The 19393-nt window shown below is 30.0% G+C and overlaps 1 protein-coding gene across 3 annotated transcripts; it reads right to left on the bottom strand.

Annotated features, from left to right (window-relative positions):
• Window positions 1–480: 480 nt before the first annotated feature.
• On the bottom strand, window positions 481–15438 carry LOC129920681 (glutamate receptor ionotropic, kainate 2). Of its 3 annotated transcripts, XM_056002156.1 has the most exons (16): window positions 14831–14974; window positions 12675–13191; window positions 12398–12559; window positions 11324–11575; window positions 11066–11241; window positions 10902–10955; window positions 8601–8765; window positions 8365–8517; window positions 8083–8286; window positions 7791–7994; window positions 7621–7725; window positions 4588–4845; window positions 3591–4331; window positions 3281–3478; window positions 2813–3203; window positions 481–1062 (listed from the first exon to the last, which is right to left on the bottom strand). In XM_056002156.1, exons 2-16 carry the CDS (start codon window positions 13042–13044, stop codon window positions 785–787), a joined length of 3711 nt encoding a protein of 1236 aa, XP_055858131.1. In that variant the 5' UTR covers window positions 13045–13191; window positions 14831–14974; the 3' UTR covers window positions 481–784. The 3 variants fall into 3 exon arrangements, with proteins under 3 accessions (XP_055858131.1, XP_055858130.1, XP_055858129.1); XM_056002155.1 differs by lacking the exons at window positions 3591–4331; window positions 14831–14974 and adding an exon at window positions 15353–15438 and having other exon boundaries at window positions 501–1062; XM_056002154.1 differs by lacking the exon at window positions 3591–4331 and having other exon boundaries at window positions 501–1062; window positions 14831–14969.
• Between the last annotated feature and the right edge of the window lie 3955 nt (window positions 15439–19393).

A 19393-nucleotide genomic window follows, 5' to 3' on the forward strand; every position in this document is an offset into this window, starting at 1 on the left:
GAAAAGAACATCTTTTTACCGTTATCTCCGAATTTTGAATATGAAATTAATTGAAATTTTCAAAAAATTAACTTACCATTTTTTTTCTATTATTAATCAGTACTGTTGTGAGTTTCATGTGTATACAATTTTTCGCCCGAAATATTTTTGTTCGCCCGGAATTGAAAAACCTGGTGCAATTTTCATCGAAAGGAAATTAGCATTTTCCGCTAAACAGTTTTTTTTTTGTTTTTCACAAAAATTAAAGTGAGCTGCTTATTAACTGAAAGTTCAAAATACGAGAAGTTTTCGGGACGCGAACAACTTGTCATCCGCAACTCACAAAAATTTGTGAAACATCTATGTTGTGACCTTTGACCTCTTATAATGCGACTAGCGGACAGAGGAAACTTCAGGACTTTTCACAGATTGTAAACCACCCTAACATCATGTATACCAAAATTCCGCCTGTTAAAAATGTTTTCCTTTCTTTGATAATTTTTCGTCTATTCTCACTGGGCTATAATACTTACTTGCTCCTTCACCTAGCGGAAAAAACAAACAACTTAATTTCAGATTGTTCAAAAACAAACAAAATTGTATTGGTTTTCCGAACATATATATGTAATTTTTTATCACTTTATCTCACAATGATAAATAACTACATTGCACACACGAGTATAATATATGCAATGAATTTAAATTTTTCTAGTAGTTTTGGTTTTTGCATTTTTAAAATTATTTCCTAATATTTATTTCGTTTCTTTTGGCATCGATTTTGATTTTTTTTTTTTTTTCTTTTTTTCTAATTTAAAAAATTATAATGTACTCCATTTATATGTGACATTCCAATACTTCCAGGGACATATGTTGTTCCAGGGGCACATTTCGTGCAGTTGCGTTTTACTGCTGGGCGTTGTTTTGATGCATGGCAGTGCATAGCAAATCGTAGTTCTTCAGCCATTTCTGAACACAAAGATTGCCTTTCGGTTTGGGCATTTTTCTTCGAATTCCAACAAAATTCCAGTATGGCAACGACAACTGCTAGAGCTAGGCCACAAAGTAACACTACAAATACGCCACCTAGTTTATTTAAAAAATAAAAAAAAAAAAATTTATTTAGAAAAAAAAAAACAGAAAAAGGGTATTCATGAAACCGCGTAAAGTCGATAAACTAAAACTACTTGCCAAAGAATAGTAAATGAGTACTGAGGTTATACAGATTTTTCAACAAAAGCAATCGTTTACAGTTTCAGTAAATATTAAGGACTAGACATTTAGTCAACTTCGGAAATGTATGTAGACGAGTTAGAAAGATTTTTCATGCCATAGCTGATTTTAGCTGCAATACAAATTTATCCCAAAATTTTGCCATGCAAAAATTTATTTAAGAATTTCAGCCGAGTTGTAAGCAGCTCATTCGTTTTCAACCGTTAATTTTATATCCGTCACAATTCAGCGGTTGAAAAATAAGTCAAGGAAAACGAAGCAAAAAATGTCAGTAGGCTTAACTTTCCAATAAAGCTACATAATTTTGAAATATTTTTTTTTGACGTACAAAAAAGTGACATCATTCGAAAGATAATAAAAAAAAGTTAGAGGTCATATACAATTTTTTTTTTTAAGTCTCTGCGTTTTGAAATATGAACTTTTGAAAAACACCTACTATTTTGGGGTATTTTTAATTTTTTTTTTTAAATTTTTCGTTGAGTTTAAAAAATCTCAAACATATAGTCTATAAGCGTGCGTTTTTTGTAGGCATCGGAAAAATATGATTGAAGCGTCATATTAAAGGTGAAATAATAAGCTTCCTTATGATATAAAATTTAATATAGGTTGTCAGATAAAAAAATTGATTTAATGGCATGGGAAGATAAAAAAGATTGATATTTTTTGCTTTTTTTGATGAAAACTGATTCGGTTTAAAAAACTCTAGCTCTTTTTGTAGATGTCGTACAAACATGATCGATATAAATATTTTAAGCTGAAATATTAAGCTTTTAAATGATATAAAATTTATTATATGTAGGTTGTTGATAAAAAAAAATGATTTAATGGTGTAGAAAAAAAAATATATGATTTTTTTTTTGATTTTGCATAAAAAATTATTGTTTTTAATAAATTATTTTTATACTTTTTACGCATTGTAAAAATTTGAGTATGGCTTAAATCTTAAGAAGAAATATTTAATGTACTTTTTAATGGTGTAGGAAATTAATTTGTAAGCTTTGCATATAAAAAATTGATATAATCAAAAAAGATAATTTTTTTTTAACAAAAGCAACCTGTTTTTTTATGTTGTTATCACGTAAAATTATCCTCCGTAAACTGACTTTAGAGACAACCACTTTTTCACAGCTTATCAATCATAGACGCGAAACTTGACTAAATATTTAGTCTCTAACTTTTTGAACTATAGCCTATAGCCTTTTTCACACGAAGCCGGAATCCATTTAAATGGCCCGGTTGTTTTACTTTTGTTTTCATAAGAATTTGTTCTCAGCAACCCGTTTGGACGGTTCCCGGCTTCTTGTGAAATGAGCCTATCTCTCTTGATGGTATAGTTTTTGGCAGACATTTTGAATCAAATCATTTACCAGAGTTATACTACGTTTTTACATACCCTTAATCCGAGATTTAGCGAAGTAGATTTTGAATAAATCTCGAGATTAGTAGATTAAAAAGAAATCTCAAGATTTATTCGAAATCTACTTCGCTAAATCTCGGATTTAGGGTAGTTTAAACCGTAGTATTGCTACCCAATAAAACTAAACATTTTGCGATGTGGTAAAGTTAACACAATTCATGAATACCCTCTGTATCTATATATTACCTATATTTTCAACACCCAGAGCATTTGCTTTTGATTCTTTGCTTTTGTCATCTCGATTACATACATCACCAGTATTTTTCCACCACTTATCATAGAGAATTTGTATGATTCCTTTCTCTTGCAGTTCAAGAATTGCTAACGAAATTATATCACGCCAAGGTGAACCTTTTGGGGTAGCAATTCCATATCCTTTGGAATCGAGAAGTCCACCGATTTGTGTTAAATTGCAGTCTCTTTGGACAGCATAATCGAGCATAGTTGATTCCATAAGAAACGCATAATTGCCATCGAGAACTCTCTTAATACCTTCTTCATAGGTCTTGACAAATACCGATGGTTTGCGACTTTCCATGTATCGCCACATTTTTTGATAAATTCCTATTTTTGAGTCCTAAAGAAAGTTTAGTAAACTTCCAAATTAAAATTCATATTTAAAAAAAAAAAAAACAATTTTCAAGAGGCTCTTACTCTAAAAAACGTCATGGTGGACCCTCCTTCGAGTGTGCCGTAGGAAATGTCAGTTTGCTCAGCCAAATCTGCTGCACTTTCAATAGGGGTTATCATTCGTTCAACAGTAAGAAAGGCAGCTAAGTTGGCAGTGTACGAGGAGATAATAATTAATGTAAAGAACCACCAAATACCACCTACAATTCGGGTAGAAGTTGCCTGTAAACATTGTAAAATATTTATTGAAAAAAATAAATATAATTTCTTTGTTTTTTTTTTACAAATCTACAAGTATATGGGAATTCATTTTTATAATATTTGATTTTCCTACCCTTGGATACAAGTCAGATCCTTGTTGCATTAAAGTTCCAATTGCAAACCAAAAACTATTTTTGAGCGTGAATTCATTTCGAATGCTGACTAATTCGGTTTCATCAGTGTGTTCATGATCACACAATTCCCACATTTCATTGGGATCTTCAGCATTATTCATATGAAACTCTTCTCGGTTTTCATCATCACTATCATCATCATCATTGTTATGCTCATATGAAGTGTGTCTATGTTCATCATTTTCAGGTTGCATTTCATCTGGCTCATCAACAACTTCTTCATTTTCGGAATTATCATCATAAATTGTTTTACTCTCAGTATCACTGAATTCATTATTTTCTTGATTATTTATGGCTTCCTCATGATGCTGATGGATTTGGGTAGTTATTGTGGATTTGGGTTTGGTCGTTGAGTCTTTGGAAATGGCTGTTTTTGTTGACGAACTCACAAGCGGAATCACTGAACTTTTCAAAGTTTTAAAACCTTTGGTTGCGTGATGTGCCTGATGTTCCTGTTGCTCTCTGGCACGTTCGCGTGCTGCTTGCCGTATGCGACTCAGCATATGCTCACAAGCCATCGAGCACGGAGGCTTTGCTGGTTGCCATTCGAATGGAGAAAACCGAGCTACAATCCAAATGGTGAAGGATACCAAAACATAGCCAATAGCTATATAACACCATATCTCAACGGCTAATGGATTCATGAAGGAGAAGAATTGATTTTGCACACGTTCTGATTTCTGTGCGATAGGAGTGCGTTAGTTTAATATAGTTTTAACATAATTAGAAGCCATTTCTTTTAACCAAAACAGCACACCACACCACACAAATCAAAATAAAAGATTATTTTCTACCAAAGACTCACTGATGGGATAGCTTTTATACGTGTATTTAATGTGGGTTCTACAGATTACTTTACTTTTGTTGGAACTACGCAACGCAACATGAATTCCAAAATAAGGCTTTTTTTTAAGGGTATTTACAATTTAAGTTTACCTTTGGATTAAGTCCAGATCCCTGGCGAAGGAATGTACCAGTTATGAACCAAAAACTATTGGATACAGAAAATTGGTTTTCAACAATGTCGGATTCCTTCAAGCATGGATGCGGATTATTCCATTCGTAGGGCGAAAATCGCGCCATTACAAATAATGTAAACGAAACTAAGAGGTAAGCAGCTAGCACATATAACCAAATTTCCACAGCCAAAGGATTCATAAATGAGAACAAACGTGTTGGTTGGCTAGTTGGCACCTACATCAATAGGAATAAACAAAAATGATAATGAAAAATCAAAAATTGTTTTCTTCTTTTTAATTGAATAAAATTAAAAGAGTTTGAAACAAAGACAAAGTTAACTAAATCAAAATTATGAAAGAATCTGAATTTTCAAGAAGAGTACAGTTATGTTTTTCTAATTTTCGAATAAATTTTAATCCAATATTGAATTAATCAGAACTAACAATCTGAATCCGGATTAGAACACAAACGATTTGTTAAATTAAAAAAAAGAGTGTTTGTACAGTGTACACAAATGTACATGCGATTAAAGTTATACTTCCCATTCACAAAAATTCACGTCCCTTACTTTGGCGAACACTTTGTGGAGGAATAAAAAAAATTAATCTCATTAATTGTAGCTAATTATGTGCTTATTTGTTGCGCAAACCAAAAATTTGTAGCTCGCGTAGTTTGAATTATTGAATTTTCCGCTAAAATAAGTCTGAAGTTAGCGGAAAAAATCTCAAAATGATTAAAAATAAATTTCAATTCCACTAACTTGGTTTTTGTAGCCTCAACAGTTTTTTTTTTTATTCAAAATTCCGCTAAAATATGATTGATGTAAGCGGACAAAGTAGGAAAATTATTATATTTTTTGATGCCCATTTTTAAACTTTAAATTGAGATATGAAATGACTGAGAGGAGCTACATAATTAAATTTTGTTTTGCTAACCTACAATTTCAAGAAAAGAAAAAAAATTTAAAATTCAACTTTTTTTTGAAAATTCTGACCGTTACGTATGAAATTGAGTCTTATTTTCGCTGAAAATTGAAAAACAAGAAAACATTAATCGAGTCAAAAAATCCAGGTTTTTGGGTTTCGTCTTAGTTTATGTTATTTCAAATTTCTGCAAAAAAAAATTTTCAACTTCCCATTTTTTTTGGATTTTGAAAGTTTATGTCTTTAAACAAAATCTTCACTATTTTAAAAACGGTTTGAGCTACAAAATTGGAATTTACATCAAAAATCTTAGTTTTCAAAAGCTACAATTAATGACAAAAGAAAAAAAAACTTAAAAAAGTGATTTTTTTTAACTGGCCGAAAAGTTCACATTCTGAAACTTCAAGTTGAAATAAAAAATGACTGGGTGGCGCTACAAAATTAATTTTTACTTGCGATATAGGTACTATATATCAAGTTATGCATTCGTACAAAAAGAAAAGTTGAGATAACATTTTTCCATGACATTACGATGGTACACAATGCCAAAAAAGTGGGTCCCGGTAGTCCGTCTGTCTGTCTGTATAAGGAGCTACAGCCTAAACGGATGGACTGATTAATGTCAAATTTGGTATGTAGCGTTATTTGGCAACTCTCCAGAGGGGTTTTTGGAATTAATTTTCTTGGACCAAAATTAACGGTACTTGTCATATACCGATTTTAGTAAAATTGAAATATCTCCAAAACGGCTCCAACGATTTTGTTAAAAAAATTTAAATGTTAGTTTTAAGCTAAAGTTTATCTTCTAATGAAAAAAATTTTGTTTGAAAATCATTATTAACGGTACCTTCCATAGAACCGTTTTTTTTTAAATCCCATTATCTCTGAAACCGCTTATTCAATTTCATCAAAACTTTTTGTGAAGAAGCATTTAAATAATTTAAATATAAACCAAAAATAAAATTTCCAAAAAATTAATTTTTGGATTTTTAAAAAAATTTTTAAAATTCGTTTTTGAAAAATCAAATTTTCGAAAACGGGACATTGAATTTTTTTGAAATTTTGTTGATTAGTGATTTCAAAAAATGGCATACCAATTTTATTTTAAAACTTTTTTTCCAAAAAATTATTTATAAAAAATTAGTTTTTAAAAAAACGGCTCTAAAGATTTTGAAAATTTTTTTTCTAAAAATGCATCTTAACATATCAATCAAAACTGCATACTTGTTTTGGAGGGCAATTTGATTTCAGATTTTATTTTATTTTTTAAAAAAACGAATTTTATTTTTTTTTCCAAATTTCTATATAAAAAGTCTTAAAAATGTAAGCAACTTTAACTCTAAGAGCAAGTTCGTGCGACCCAGTCGTGCATTTTATTTAGCTACAATTAATGAGATTATTTATTTTTTTATTCCGCCATAAAGTGTCCGCCAAAGTAAGTAAAAACTCACTTAGCAGGTTCATACCATAGCAAAATTGTTTTACAATAATTATAAGGACTAGATGGCGCTACTTGTGAATCTCTTTGACATTTCTATTTCAAAAATAAATACCCAATGTCGCAATTCAAAAAAGAAAAATTTAAATTTCATATGCTTTAGAATCTATAAGACTTGTATAGGGCTTTCCTAAGAAGCAATTTTGTTATTGAAGGGAGCTTACAGAATTAATTTGCAGAAGGGGCTTCGCAGAGACGTATTTTAAATTACACTGGGACACAAAAAACAAAAGTGTCATTTTTGAAAATCTCTGAAAGCTCTATTCATAGCTTAAAACGGAGTTCTGGCTGAATTTATTTTAATCGAAATTTTCCGATCACAACTCGAAAAAAAAAACAAAACATTTAACAATGTGATGTTCAGGGAAAAGGGTAATATTTTTATGAAGCTCAACTTTGGATCAAAATCTATTTTATATTTTTTAGGTATTGAATCAAGCGGGAATAATTTAGCGTTCAAATTAAATTATCAATTAACAAAATATAAAAATTAGCTTATGTTTTAATGGTACTATAAAAAAAGCCAAATTTTTGTTTAAGAAAAAAAAAATCAAAAAATATTTTAATGTAATTAAGAGCTTAACTTACTTTGAATAAAATTCCAATACCCAAATTCATGAATGGTTTTGTAAAATCAATGACACTTTCACGTGCATAGTTAATTGTCATTGAAGCCACTGCTAAATCGGCTCTCTATTCAAGTAAAATTTAAATGAAAATTTGATCTAGGATATTAAATTCTATAAATTAATTTATACCCTTTCCATTAATTCTCGAACAATGCCATTCCAAGTATTAGTTTCTGGATTAAAAACCCCATACATTGCATCAGGTACCAACTCGATTTTATAATGAAAACCAACTTGTCCAGCTATAGCCTTTAACAAGTCAATGCAAAATCCTTCATAGCGTGCATTTCCAGTTAGATTGGCATCCTCTTTCACCATTACATAGGGTTTTTCCTATATTATTTTTTTTGTTTTTTGTTAAAGAAAAAAGGGTTTACTCTTTTTTGTTTTTATTTGAAACAAACTTACTAAACTAACCAACCTTTCGCGTCATTACAACAAGAGTTATGTTTGTTGAATTGATATCATAAAATGCAGAAGGATCGGTTACATTGACACCTTCTTCTGGATTCCAAAAACCAACTTTTTGTATTCGTTCTTGTTTGAGTTTTAACAGATCGATTTTAAAATTATTTCGACGACCTTCACTAAATTGAACATTTCCGGTTAGTCCACTTATGCTAGCCTAAAATTAGTAAGTTTTTTTTTTGTTTTTGTTTTAATTTCCGATTCTATAATGTCTGAGCTTTAAAATTTCACTTACAGAATTTATGTAATTGTAAAGTGATAGTCCATCACTCCATGGTATTTCAGAATCACATGAGAGATTTGTCACAGTTAACATATGACTACGGTCTAAGTGCATTAATCCAGCAGCGAAGGCATACACCGAATCAAACATCAAAGCTGGTTGAGTCTAAAAATTGTGTAGGAACAAACACCTTTTTAATGTTTTTTTTTCTATTTTGCAAACATATTTTTATTGGTTTTTAATTTCACCTGAATAGATGGATTTCCATCGAGAATAGTACGGCCACTGTGTTGAAACTTTTTCATTTGATCCATTATTTTTACATATTGCTTGCTTTCCACATCGACCAATCGAAAAGCTGTTATATTAACGCTGTTATATTTGAAATCTTCCAAGTCAAAAGCTTCAATATCCTTTTAAGAAAAGGAAAACAAATTGTTACTCTTGAATTGGAAATTGGTTTAATATAAGTACAATTGTACATATATAGATTTTAATATTTAAGGAAGGTGGCTTAAATGGCCCACTAAGGTAAAATGGCCCAGTTCCTAGAAATCGTAGAATCGAACAGATTTAGAAGGTTTTTTTGAAATGAATTCTTAAATTAACTGTCAGCACCGACATATAAAAAATGTTAGCAACTTCAAGCTATTATTTGCAGTTTGACAGGTCAAAAAAGTAGACCCACTTTTTACCATTTTATACTGGGAAAATTTTATACCGGAAAAATTTTTTTTCGAGATTTTCTTTAGGAGGTGCCATTTTAGGCCACCTTCCCACTGCAGGGGGGCGCAGGAATAAATTTATTACTTGTGCGTTATTTTTGCAGATGGAGATTCTACTTCAACAACAATTTTTTGACAAAAATAAAAAAATAATTATTTGGTGTAATAATTTAAGAAACTTGAATTGAGTAATGTCGTTTTCCGTTTTATTGGTACGAACGAAAATGACAGCTTCTCGATTTCAAATCAGAATTCACAAAAAAGCACTAATACATGAACACTTAAATTTCAAAATAAATTTTTTTGTTCAATTGCATATAATTTTTATTTGATTTTATTTACCAAAACATAGATATAAAGTTCCCGATTTGAGTGGAAAAAAATTAACCAGCTGTTCCATTGGATTTCAGAATGAGTGAATCTTTGAGTGAACCCAATCGAAAACGACATAAGAAAGTCAAAGATTCAGTGCACAATTTCGATATTTGAGTTAAGGAATACTTTAAATAACACTGTGTTACAAAATAAAAATCATGTCAATTACTTTGGAAATGACCTAGCACAGGTTCTTACAGTTCTAAACAGAGGAGTTCTTGTTCTTTTTGAAAATATTTTTTTATTATGCTAAAACGCGCTAAAACACCAAATTGGGTGAAGATTTTATGCCCTGAATCTCAAAGTACAACATTTTTTCATCGTTTTTTAGAGTTCGGAGAGCGTTTTAAGCTTCATTTTGTGTTTTGAAATAAACAGTTTAATTGTTCTATTTATGCTGAGTAAAAAAAGTTTTAATTCATCAAAATTAGTTAGACATTGTGGAAGTTGTGATTTTTTTACTCGAGAAAGAAATTTCAATTTTTTGGGACAATGAATGAAATGAAAAATTTATTTCTCTGTTCATAATAATAGTAGAAAATTTTTTATGGTCTTAATTTTTAGAAAAAAATGTTATTCTTTGCAAGTACGTTTAAAAAATTTTGATATCGATTTTGGTTGCTCAGATATATATTTTAAATACTGTTCATTTTTTCTTGCCCTTGATAACACAAGCCAAAAAAAAAAGTGTCAATACTTTTGACCGGACCTGCCTATCTTTATGTATTTTGACGTGCTGAATCCGTATCTGAAGTCAATTTTGCCGAAACACAATCAAAATTTTGATAAAATTTCAAAAAATCATGAAAATTGGGTTTTTTTTTGCAATAAATTGGAATTTCTCGGTTAAAAAAACAATAACTTCCACAAATTACAACTGTTTTTAATGAGTAAAAGCTTTATATATTCAGCATAAATAGAACAATAAAACTGTTTATAAAAAATAATTTCAAAATCACAAAATGTTGCTTAAAACGGTCTCCGAACTCTAAAAAACAGTGAAAAAATGTTGTACTTTTAAATTCAGCCCATAAAATCTACACCCAATTAGGTGCTTGAACATAATAAAAAAATATTTTCAAAAAGAACAAGTAGGTACTCCTCTGTTTAGAACTGTAAAAAAATCTGAAATTGACCGAAAAATGGCTGAGTAAAAAATCGTTGAAATCTGAAAACATTGAAAAACGGTTTTTTACGATAACTTGAAATTTTGAGGGTCTACGAAAAATTTCAAGTGCCGAAATATGATGTACTCAGTACAACCTCTGCTAGGTCATTTCCAAAGTAATTGACATGATTTTTATTTTGTAACACAGTGTAATCAATGAGGTTGGGAATTGAACCCAGACCCATGAGCTATAGTAAGTCGCAACAACCATCGCACCAAGGAAGAATTTGGTTCAATATAAACTATTTAATTTGGTAAATAAAATTAATGTTAATACTTACAAATGTTGTAAACATGTAATGGTATCTGTAATCATTCATTTGCAGTTGCAGAATCTGTGAATATTAGTAGAAATATAACAAAGGTACACAATGTTTGTTTACAGTAACAAAAACAAAAAAAAAAAAAAACAACAAACAAACAAAAGATAAAAATGACGACTTACTCCTCGAAAAAATGCATTTATATGACTCGGATTTGTATCAACAATCAGTTTATAGATTTCTTTTTGTCGAATTTCTTTGAGAACTTGTCGATATGTTTCAGGTGTTGCCTGTCTTATATACATTTCAGCCTTTGAAGTTGCAGTGGTTCGCATAAGTTCTTGTTGCTTAAAAAGTCCTTGGAAAATCAAAAACAAAAAAATTATAATAAAATTGCTGTTTTTGTATTTGTTTTTTTTTTTTTTGTTTTCCTATCTTACCATTATCCTCTTCATAAATAATGGCAACTTTGGTCCAATTTAAATAAGCCATCAAATCTCTGTATGCAATATTCATATGTGTTTGAGATGGATACAAATTTATTGAAAATTCCCTAACACTTTGGTCCAAATCGATGCGAGCCTCAACATGTGGTATATCTAAGGCTTCACATATCGATTGTATATGACCGCCTAATAATGGATCTGACGGTCCAAATATCACCTGAACTCCAGATTCTAATTGACGACAAACTGGAATAGAAAAAGCCAAAAATCAAAAGTCATAAAAAATATTTTTTTTTATTCAGTGTAAAAATTTTTGGTTTTGCACTGTTGTTCGTTTGCCCAACTTTTTTTTTTTTTCTTTATTCCACTATTTTTTCAAGAAGTAAAATAAAAAAAAAATCCATATTAGAAACCGCAAAAATTATGATTTATTTTTTCCTGTGAAAAAATCGTTAGTTAGTCCGAAATTAGCCCAGGACAGCCCAACTTTTTGTGTCGCTATCCTACCCTTAGTTTAAAAATTATAGAAGAATTATTTTGTATCCACCTAAAAAAAAAAATAGTACGCATACACCACAGTGACCCTTTACAACAAATATAAAATGTAATTCAATTTTAAAGTTCAAGTGACCTCAACTCCAAAGCGTTTCGCCCAGGTACGACAGTGGGCTCGTCACTTAGATGAGTTGAGGTTACTTGAACTTCAAAATTGAATTACATTTTTTTTCAAATTACCAAACTCTTAAAAATAAATTTTTGAACTAAGGGTAGGCTACCGCAAAAAAGTCATGTCACTTGTTCGGATAGCCATGGTTAATTGAGAAAAAGTGTAAAAAGGATCACTGCAAACAAAAATTTAGATTTTTAAGCACCAACTTTTTTTGCTCTACAAATTTTTTGAATGGTGAAAAAACGAAAATTTAGGATGTACAAACATGGAAGAAGGTGGGACAAACTACTAGATTGGTTGAAAAAATGTGTTAACTACTCTTTTTTTTGTGTAAGCACACTTTTTTTTTACTTTAGAGAGTTATAAAACATAAGTAAGAAAAAAAAAAGGAAAATTACCTTTTTTCGATGTTCGAAATGAATCATCGCGAGGAACATATTCTATATCGTATACTAATTGTGTGTTAGGTAAAATTGTTTTATCTTTGTTTATTCTATAGACGGCATATTTAAATGCTAATTCAGTACTGCTATCTTTTTGATCCTCAGTAAATATAGCACCTGAAAAAGAAAAAAAAAAAAAATTGATGAGAAGAGAAATACTAGCAATTAAACATTTTGAATTCTTTTTTTATTTTTCCTCGATTTAAAAACTATCCAGAAAATATTTACTTACCGATACGTATGACAGGTGGCAAAGAAGTAACGCCAATTATGAATGTGGCAAAAACCAATGACACAAGCAGCCTTTGTATTAAATAAATTTTACTACAACAATTCTTTCGTTGTTGTCTTAGGAATGAATTTTCTATCACTACTGTTGAAGATGTCAATTTTGTTTTTCTGCATGAAGAATGCAGGATAATACCTCCAGTCGTTCCAATGTTGGTGGTACCAAAAATTCGTTGATGGCAATGACATTCATCCTCACCAAGGTTGGATGTATAATTTGTATGACTTCTAAAATTATCAGGGCTTGATCTCTGTTTTTTGACAATATTAATGCTTTTGTCATTTTGGACAGCTAATGACTTGACGTTTATCATTGCATTTAAGGTTTGTTAATATTTTGTGAAGGATTTTTTCTTTTTTCAATTTTCTTTATGTTAATCAAAATTTCATCAACTATGACTTTTATTATATTTAACTTTCTTTTAACATTTTTCTTTCCTTATTTTTGTTTAGTTCGTGATCTGAAAAATGAAGAATATATATTTTTTGTGTTTATACAGATAAAAACCATGGTTTTTCAGTGGTCGAAAATGCATGAGGTAAATCCTCGCGCTCAACACAGGCCACCTGCGCTCATATTCTAAATATTAAGAGGTATTAATTGGTCAGATGTCATAAAAAGTGAGGTGACATTTGGTTCTAAAATTTTAGAACTTGCTTTGAATGCGGGGATTTTCTCGGTTTAATTTAGTTTTTTTTTTTTTTTTTTTTTTCTTTAAAAAGTTCTAGTTTTGTCAAACTAGTTTTGTCAATTCAGTTTTTCTTAAGCGGGTTTAACTGTATTACAAATTTTGAAGTCAACTTGAAGTCATTTTCGAATCTTTAAGTTTAAGTGAAACAATTTCGATGTTGTTGCGCAAAAAATGCCAATCTGAAATTTTTTATAAATTAGAGATTACTATCTATAAACACCTTACGGATCCCTGTTTCCTATACCTAATAGACATTCTTGAGTCCATTTAAAGTTATAATAAATTAATTGCACGACTGGTTCGCAATTTTTTGCTCTTATGGTAAAAGTAACTCTTATGTTAAAGCTTTTTATTGAACAAATCTAAAAAAAAATGTATAATTTGATATTTATTGAATTTAAAATTAAGTAATGTACAAAAAAATAAAACAAATCGGTTTTTAGAATTAATTAAACACCGTATTAAATCATCTTTTACCAAAAATTGAAAATCGTTAGAGCAGTTTAAAAAAAAATTTTTTTTTTAAACCTATACAAATTTTCAAACATTTTTCCAAAAAAAGTTGGTATGCCATTTTTAAGAAAACACATTAAAACGAAATTTCCATAAAATTCATTGAAATGTTTTTAAAAATCCAAAAACGTGTTTTTTGAAAATTTTATAATGATTTTGATTCAAATCGGCTATTTCGTTAACAAGAAATTCATAAATAAAACAGACAGACAAAATTGCGGGGCCCACTATTTTGGCATTCTCCATCATCGTCTGATTGTTATCTCGAGTTCGAGTTTTTTTTTACGAATCTTAAACTTGTCTTATAGTAGGTACCTAGTACAAGTAAAAATTGAATATTTATGTTTTGACCAGAAAACCATTCAAATGGACAATTTATTTAATGAATGTTCCCGGAAAAGAAAAAGGGTGTCCCCTCTGAAAAAGAGAACGGATGGTCACTTTTGAGACCAAAAGCCCCAATGTCATCCAAGATCTAAGAAACTTGACGTTTGAAAAGAGTTAGATACAAAAGCTAAGACTTTCCAAACAATTCAATAAATTCAATTGGTTCTAATAAATTCCAATTTCCGCAAAGGACGCGCCTAATTTTTTTGTTTTTTTTTTTTGCTTACATCCTTTTAACCATGACTTGTTTCTGCTCTTTACGTAGCTCATGCAAACTTCAATAAAATATAATGCCGTTGATTTTTAGAATGTAGATAACAAATTATCAACATTTCTAATAGTTCTTTCTTTTCTGTTAATATTTACATTTACAGGGCAAAGCATTCATGTTATTAGCCCATTTTTCTGCCGTCAATGTGTGTTAATACTTTCTCCATATACCTTCTCGTTTATCACAACATATTAACAAATACGAACACAATATTTTGTATTGATAGAGAAACATTACCCAATTCCATAATATCCGAGGCCGCACAACAAAACATTACAAATGCAACGGCAAGCGGGTCGGAGTTGAAAAATCTAACTTTGAGGAGGTCGAAGGAGGATTATATATATTTTTTTTTTTTTTTGTATCTTACAAAAGTTTGATATTTCTTTTTATGCGAATTTGGTTGATTTTGTCTTGAAAACGAAAAAAAAAAAAATTACAAAAAATTATCTTTTTAACTCAAAGACATAAATAATTTAATTCTTTTAAAACTTTGTCATTTTTGTTGTTAAACATTTTAAGGAGAAAAATAAAACATTTTTTGAAATTTTATTTGTTTGACATTCGAGGCGGCACACACACGAACGAACACAAAACAAACTTTCAAACAATCCTTGAATAATATTTGGTATTTCATTTGAGATTGTTTACATGTTTTTTTGTTCAATTTTTTGTTTGTTTTTAATAATAAATTTGTTTATAAAATTAAAAAGGATATACGAGTATTTATAAGGTTCATTCACTGGAAGAGGCACTCACTTTCAAGGGTTATTTTGACTAAAAGCTGAGGTGGGCCACCCGCACATTATTTAAGTCAAAATACAAACGAACTATACCTAAAATGTGGTATAGCAACAAATATCAACTACATTTACGTCTAAACTTATAAATTTATATCTGTATGTATGAACAGAAAGTAACTGAGATAAGTATGTAATTAAATATGAGGGAAGAATATGCGCAAATCGTATTATTTTTTGAAGGATCTCCGAAGAAAGAGTAAGTATGTAGGTAAATTTTATTTAAGAGACTTCTAACTTTCATTGTGAATTTCCTCTATTGTTCTTTTTTAGGAGGAGAGAAAATCATGGAAAATAAAATTTACCTTTTTAAAACTTAACATGGCGGTTACACTAGCAGACATTAGATACCATATTATAACAATGCATATATTTGAAATTTTATGCTAGTTGAAAAGTTTTTTTTTTTCAAATTTCATGCGTTAAAAATTTTCAATATTATAAAAGTCTATTGAATAGACCCTTTAGAATGGAACAAATTCGTCTGATTATGATTGCTTGGCATAAAAGAATACTCCAGCCGAAAATGCTACTAAATGCATTGGTGCATTTCTGAGAAAACGGCAACACTGGTCGGTTTTCAGTTTTTTTTTTTTTTGATTTAACTCGAAAACCAAGCCTAACTTTGAAATGGTTCAAAGACACTTATCATAGCAAATTAAATTTTCTGTCAAGTTAGGATGATTAAAAAAATTTAATAATTATTTTTGATTGAAATTCTAAAAAATTTACGATTTTATTTTTTTTTAACTAAATCAAAGGGCATTTCGTGTACGGCCAAACCTTGTACCAATAAAATAAAGTAGTGGTAAAATCCTTTGAAAATATGCTATTTTTATTTTTTTTGTCAAGAAACGACTGTAATGTACCTTTCCAAAAATGTTTCTATGTTTTTTTAGTTAAAAGCAAGTAAAAATTGGTAACTTTTAGACTTTTAAAGTAAACAGACTTCGATGAATTGATTTAATATAAACTAAGTATGACAAATATAATAAATTGCACGACTGGGGTCGCACGTACTTGCTCTTATGCAGGGACGTACACTCCCTTGGGGCAAGCGGGGCGAAGCCCCGGGGCCCCCGACCGACCTCAGGGCCCCCACTGGAGACAGAGAAGGAAACTGTTAGCATAAATTGAGTTACGAAGTAAATTAAAATGTATCTATTTGAATCACTTCGGATACAAGGGAGACAAATTATGTCATTCAGTGTAATGTATAATGCATTGGTAGCCACACAATATTATATTGATTTGATAAAAACGTTACCCCAGGGGCCCCTGCTTTTTTAAAAGAAAAATTATAATTTTATCTTAGGGAAAAATCTTTGCAACCACAAATAATACATTAGGGGCCCCAAAAAAGCAAAAAAGAACTTCAAACCAGGGCCCTGCAGGTTCCCCAAATGTCTTTACTTTAGTACCTAAACAAAATTAAGTTAAAAAAAATAGTTTTTTAAATTAAATTACTTTAGGAGCCCCAAAAAATATGACTTCGGGGATCCAAAAATATTATATGAAGGGTCAAAAAAAATAATTTTTCAGGAACCTCTTTAGTTGAGAGTCAATCAAATATTAATTTGGGGGCCCCAAAATCTATTACTAAGGAGCCAAAAAATATTTATCAACATTTCTGATGACATGGCAAATATTATTTGAGGATCCTCTAAAGCTATTACTTCAGTGGTTCAAAACAATCAAATGGAAAATAAGATATCAATTTAGGGGCCCCAACATAAAAACATCAGGGCTCAAAATTATTTTTCAGGGGCCACAAAAGAAATAAACTATGTTTGATGATGGAAAATCAAATGTGTACACATTACTTCAGAACAGAGGCCCCAAGAACTATCAATTCTAAGCTAAAAAATTTTATTTTAGGGGCCTCTTAATATTTAATTTTAATTTTTCAGGGGCCCCTAAATAAAAAAAAATATGTCTGATGATGGTAAAACAAATATGTATTTATTACTTTAGAACAGAGGCCAAAAGAACTATCAATTCTAAGCTTCAAAAATTTTTATTTTAAGGGCCGCTAAATATTTAATTTTGGGGGCCCCTAGTACAAGTATTTACTACTTTTATGATAGAAATTTTAAGTAAGTATAGCAAAGTGCATTACGAACATATTAAAATATTAAAATAAACCTAAAAATAAATAAGCCATATCTACAAAAAAAAAATGTATGGCGTATACGTACTTTTTTTTATCTAAGGGGCCCCCAAATATCAAAGGGGCCCCAAAATTTAGTCTTGCCCCGGGGCCCCGACGACTCAACGTACGCCACTGCTCTTATGCTTAAAGTAACTATAATGTTAAAGCTTTTTATTCAAGAAATTTAAAATTTGATATTTTGAAGAAATTTCATAAGTAGTATAAAAAAATTAAATCTGTTTTTATAATTAATTAAACTCCGTTTTAAATTATCTTAAAAAAAAAAACAAATATGCCATTTTATTTCTTGTATAAAAAGGTATTTTTAGAAAAAAAATTTCGAAGATTGTAGGAGCCGTTTTTTAAAAAAATAATTTTTTATGTATAAAAATTTTTTAACATTTTTCAAAAAAAAAGTTGGTATGCCATTTTGAAGAAATAATTAATTTACACATAAAAACTAAATTTCAAAATTTTTCATTGATCCGTTTTCAAAAAATTGATTTTTCAAAAAAAAATTTTGAAATATTTTTTAAAAATCCAAAATTGCGTTTTTTGAAAATTTTCTAAATTTTTAATATTATCTTTACTTACACACGTTTGTATAAAAATTTTCATTTAAATCGGGTTAATGTTGTACGAGATATTCAGAAACGAAAAAAACCGTTCTATGACAGGTACCGTTAATAACGGTACAACAAATATTTTTTTTATTTAAAAAGTTGGCTCTTATGTGTAGTACTACACACAAAAATTTTAATCGAAATCGTTAGAGCCGTTTTTGAAAAAAATTAACTTTTCTATTTCCGTTATATGGCAGGTACCGTTAGTTTTGGTCATAAAAAAAAAAATTTCAATTTCCCCCCTAGGGAATCACTCGTGTAGGCTCCAGATAGAGACAGACACACAGACAGACAGACAGACAGACAGACAGACAGACAGACAGACATGCAGACAGACAGACAGACAGAATTGCCGGACCCACTTTTTTGGCATTCTCCATCATCGTAATGTCATGTAAAATTATTATCTCGAGTTCGATTTTTTTTACGAATCCTAAACTTGCCCTATAGTACCTATATCGCAAGTAAAAAAATTATTTGCATTCTTATGGCCTTGTGTGCAATTTTGTGTATGTGTATTTTTATAAATGCGGATCGAATGGGTAGCGACAGCCATTGCCCATTAGACTTGGTCTATTGCATAGTACAACATTTAATACGAACTTTTCAACTATTTTGAATGACCTAAAATAACATTTCATGTCAAATCAACGACCAACGAAAAAACCCAAATGAGTTTTAAACTAAATTGTTTGGCAAAGTGTGAGTAATAATTGCAATGTACTGATTTTTTGTGATGTTGTTAGGATAGACACCAGTAGCTTAAAACCAAGTTTGCAGCTTTGAAAGACCGGTGCTGATACCTCGGTGCGCGCAAAACCCCGAAATTTTCAGACTTTTTTCAGTTTTTAGCTTTCAAAATTCTGCATATTATGGAAAATGTTTATAAAACCAGTTAAAGATGATAAATTTTGGTACAATTTGGTCGTAACCACAGCTCTGTAAGTCCAAATTATCTTAAAATAATTTCCTCACAAAGTAGATTTGGCAAAATTATATGGGACTTGGGCCAAAGGCTTACAGCCATGAGACAGGTGTCCAATCAAACCTGAAGGCTTCTGCATATAAATTTTAATTTTTTTTTTTTGAAAATCGTATGAGTGGTTATAGATTTATTGCCATGTTAAGTTCATATTAAGAATGTATTTTCCAGGAGAAGTTTAAGACCTATGTTAAATTATTTGGTATCAAATGAAAGGTAATTTCATTACTTATTGTATAGTGA

Source organism: Episyrphus balteatus, chromosome X, assembly GCF_945859705.1.
Source record: "Episyrphus balteatus chromosome X, idEpiBalt1.1, whole genome shotgun sequence".
NCBI classification, from domain to species: domain Eukaryota; kingdom Metazoa; phylum Arthropoda; class Insecta; order Diptera; family Syrphidae; genus Episyrphus; species Episyrphus balteatus.

What these genes read in the sequence shown, in the direction of transcription:
- LOC129920681 (XM_056002156.1), bottom strand. Translation starts at nt 13,044, where the DNA reads ATGATAAACGTCAAGTCATTAGCTGTCCAAAATGACAAAAGCATTAAT. An exon ending in TTTACAATTACATAAATTCT is followed by an intron (nt 8,287 to 8,364) that starts GTAAGTGAAATT and finishes TACTAATTTTAG; the next exon opens with GCTAGCATAAGTGGACTAAC. An exon ending in GATCTGACTTGTATCCAAGG is followed by an intron (nt 3,479 to 3,590) that starts GTAGGAAAATCA and finishes CAATGTTTACAG; the next exon opens with GCAACTTCTACCCGAATTGT.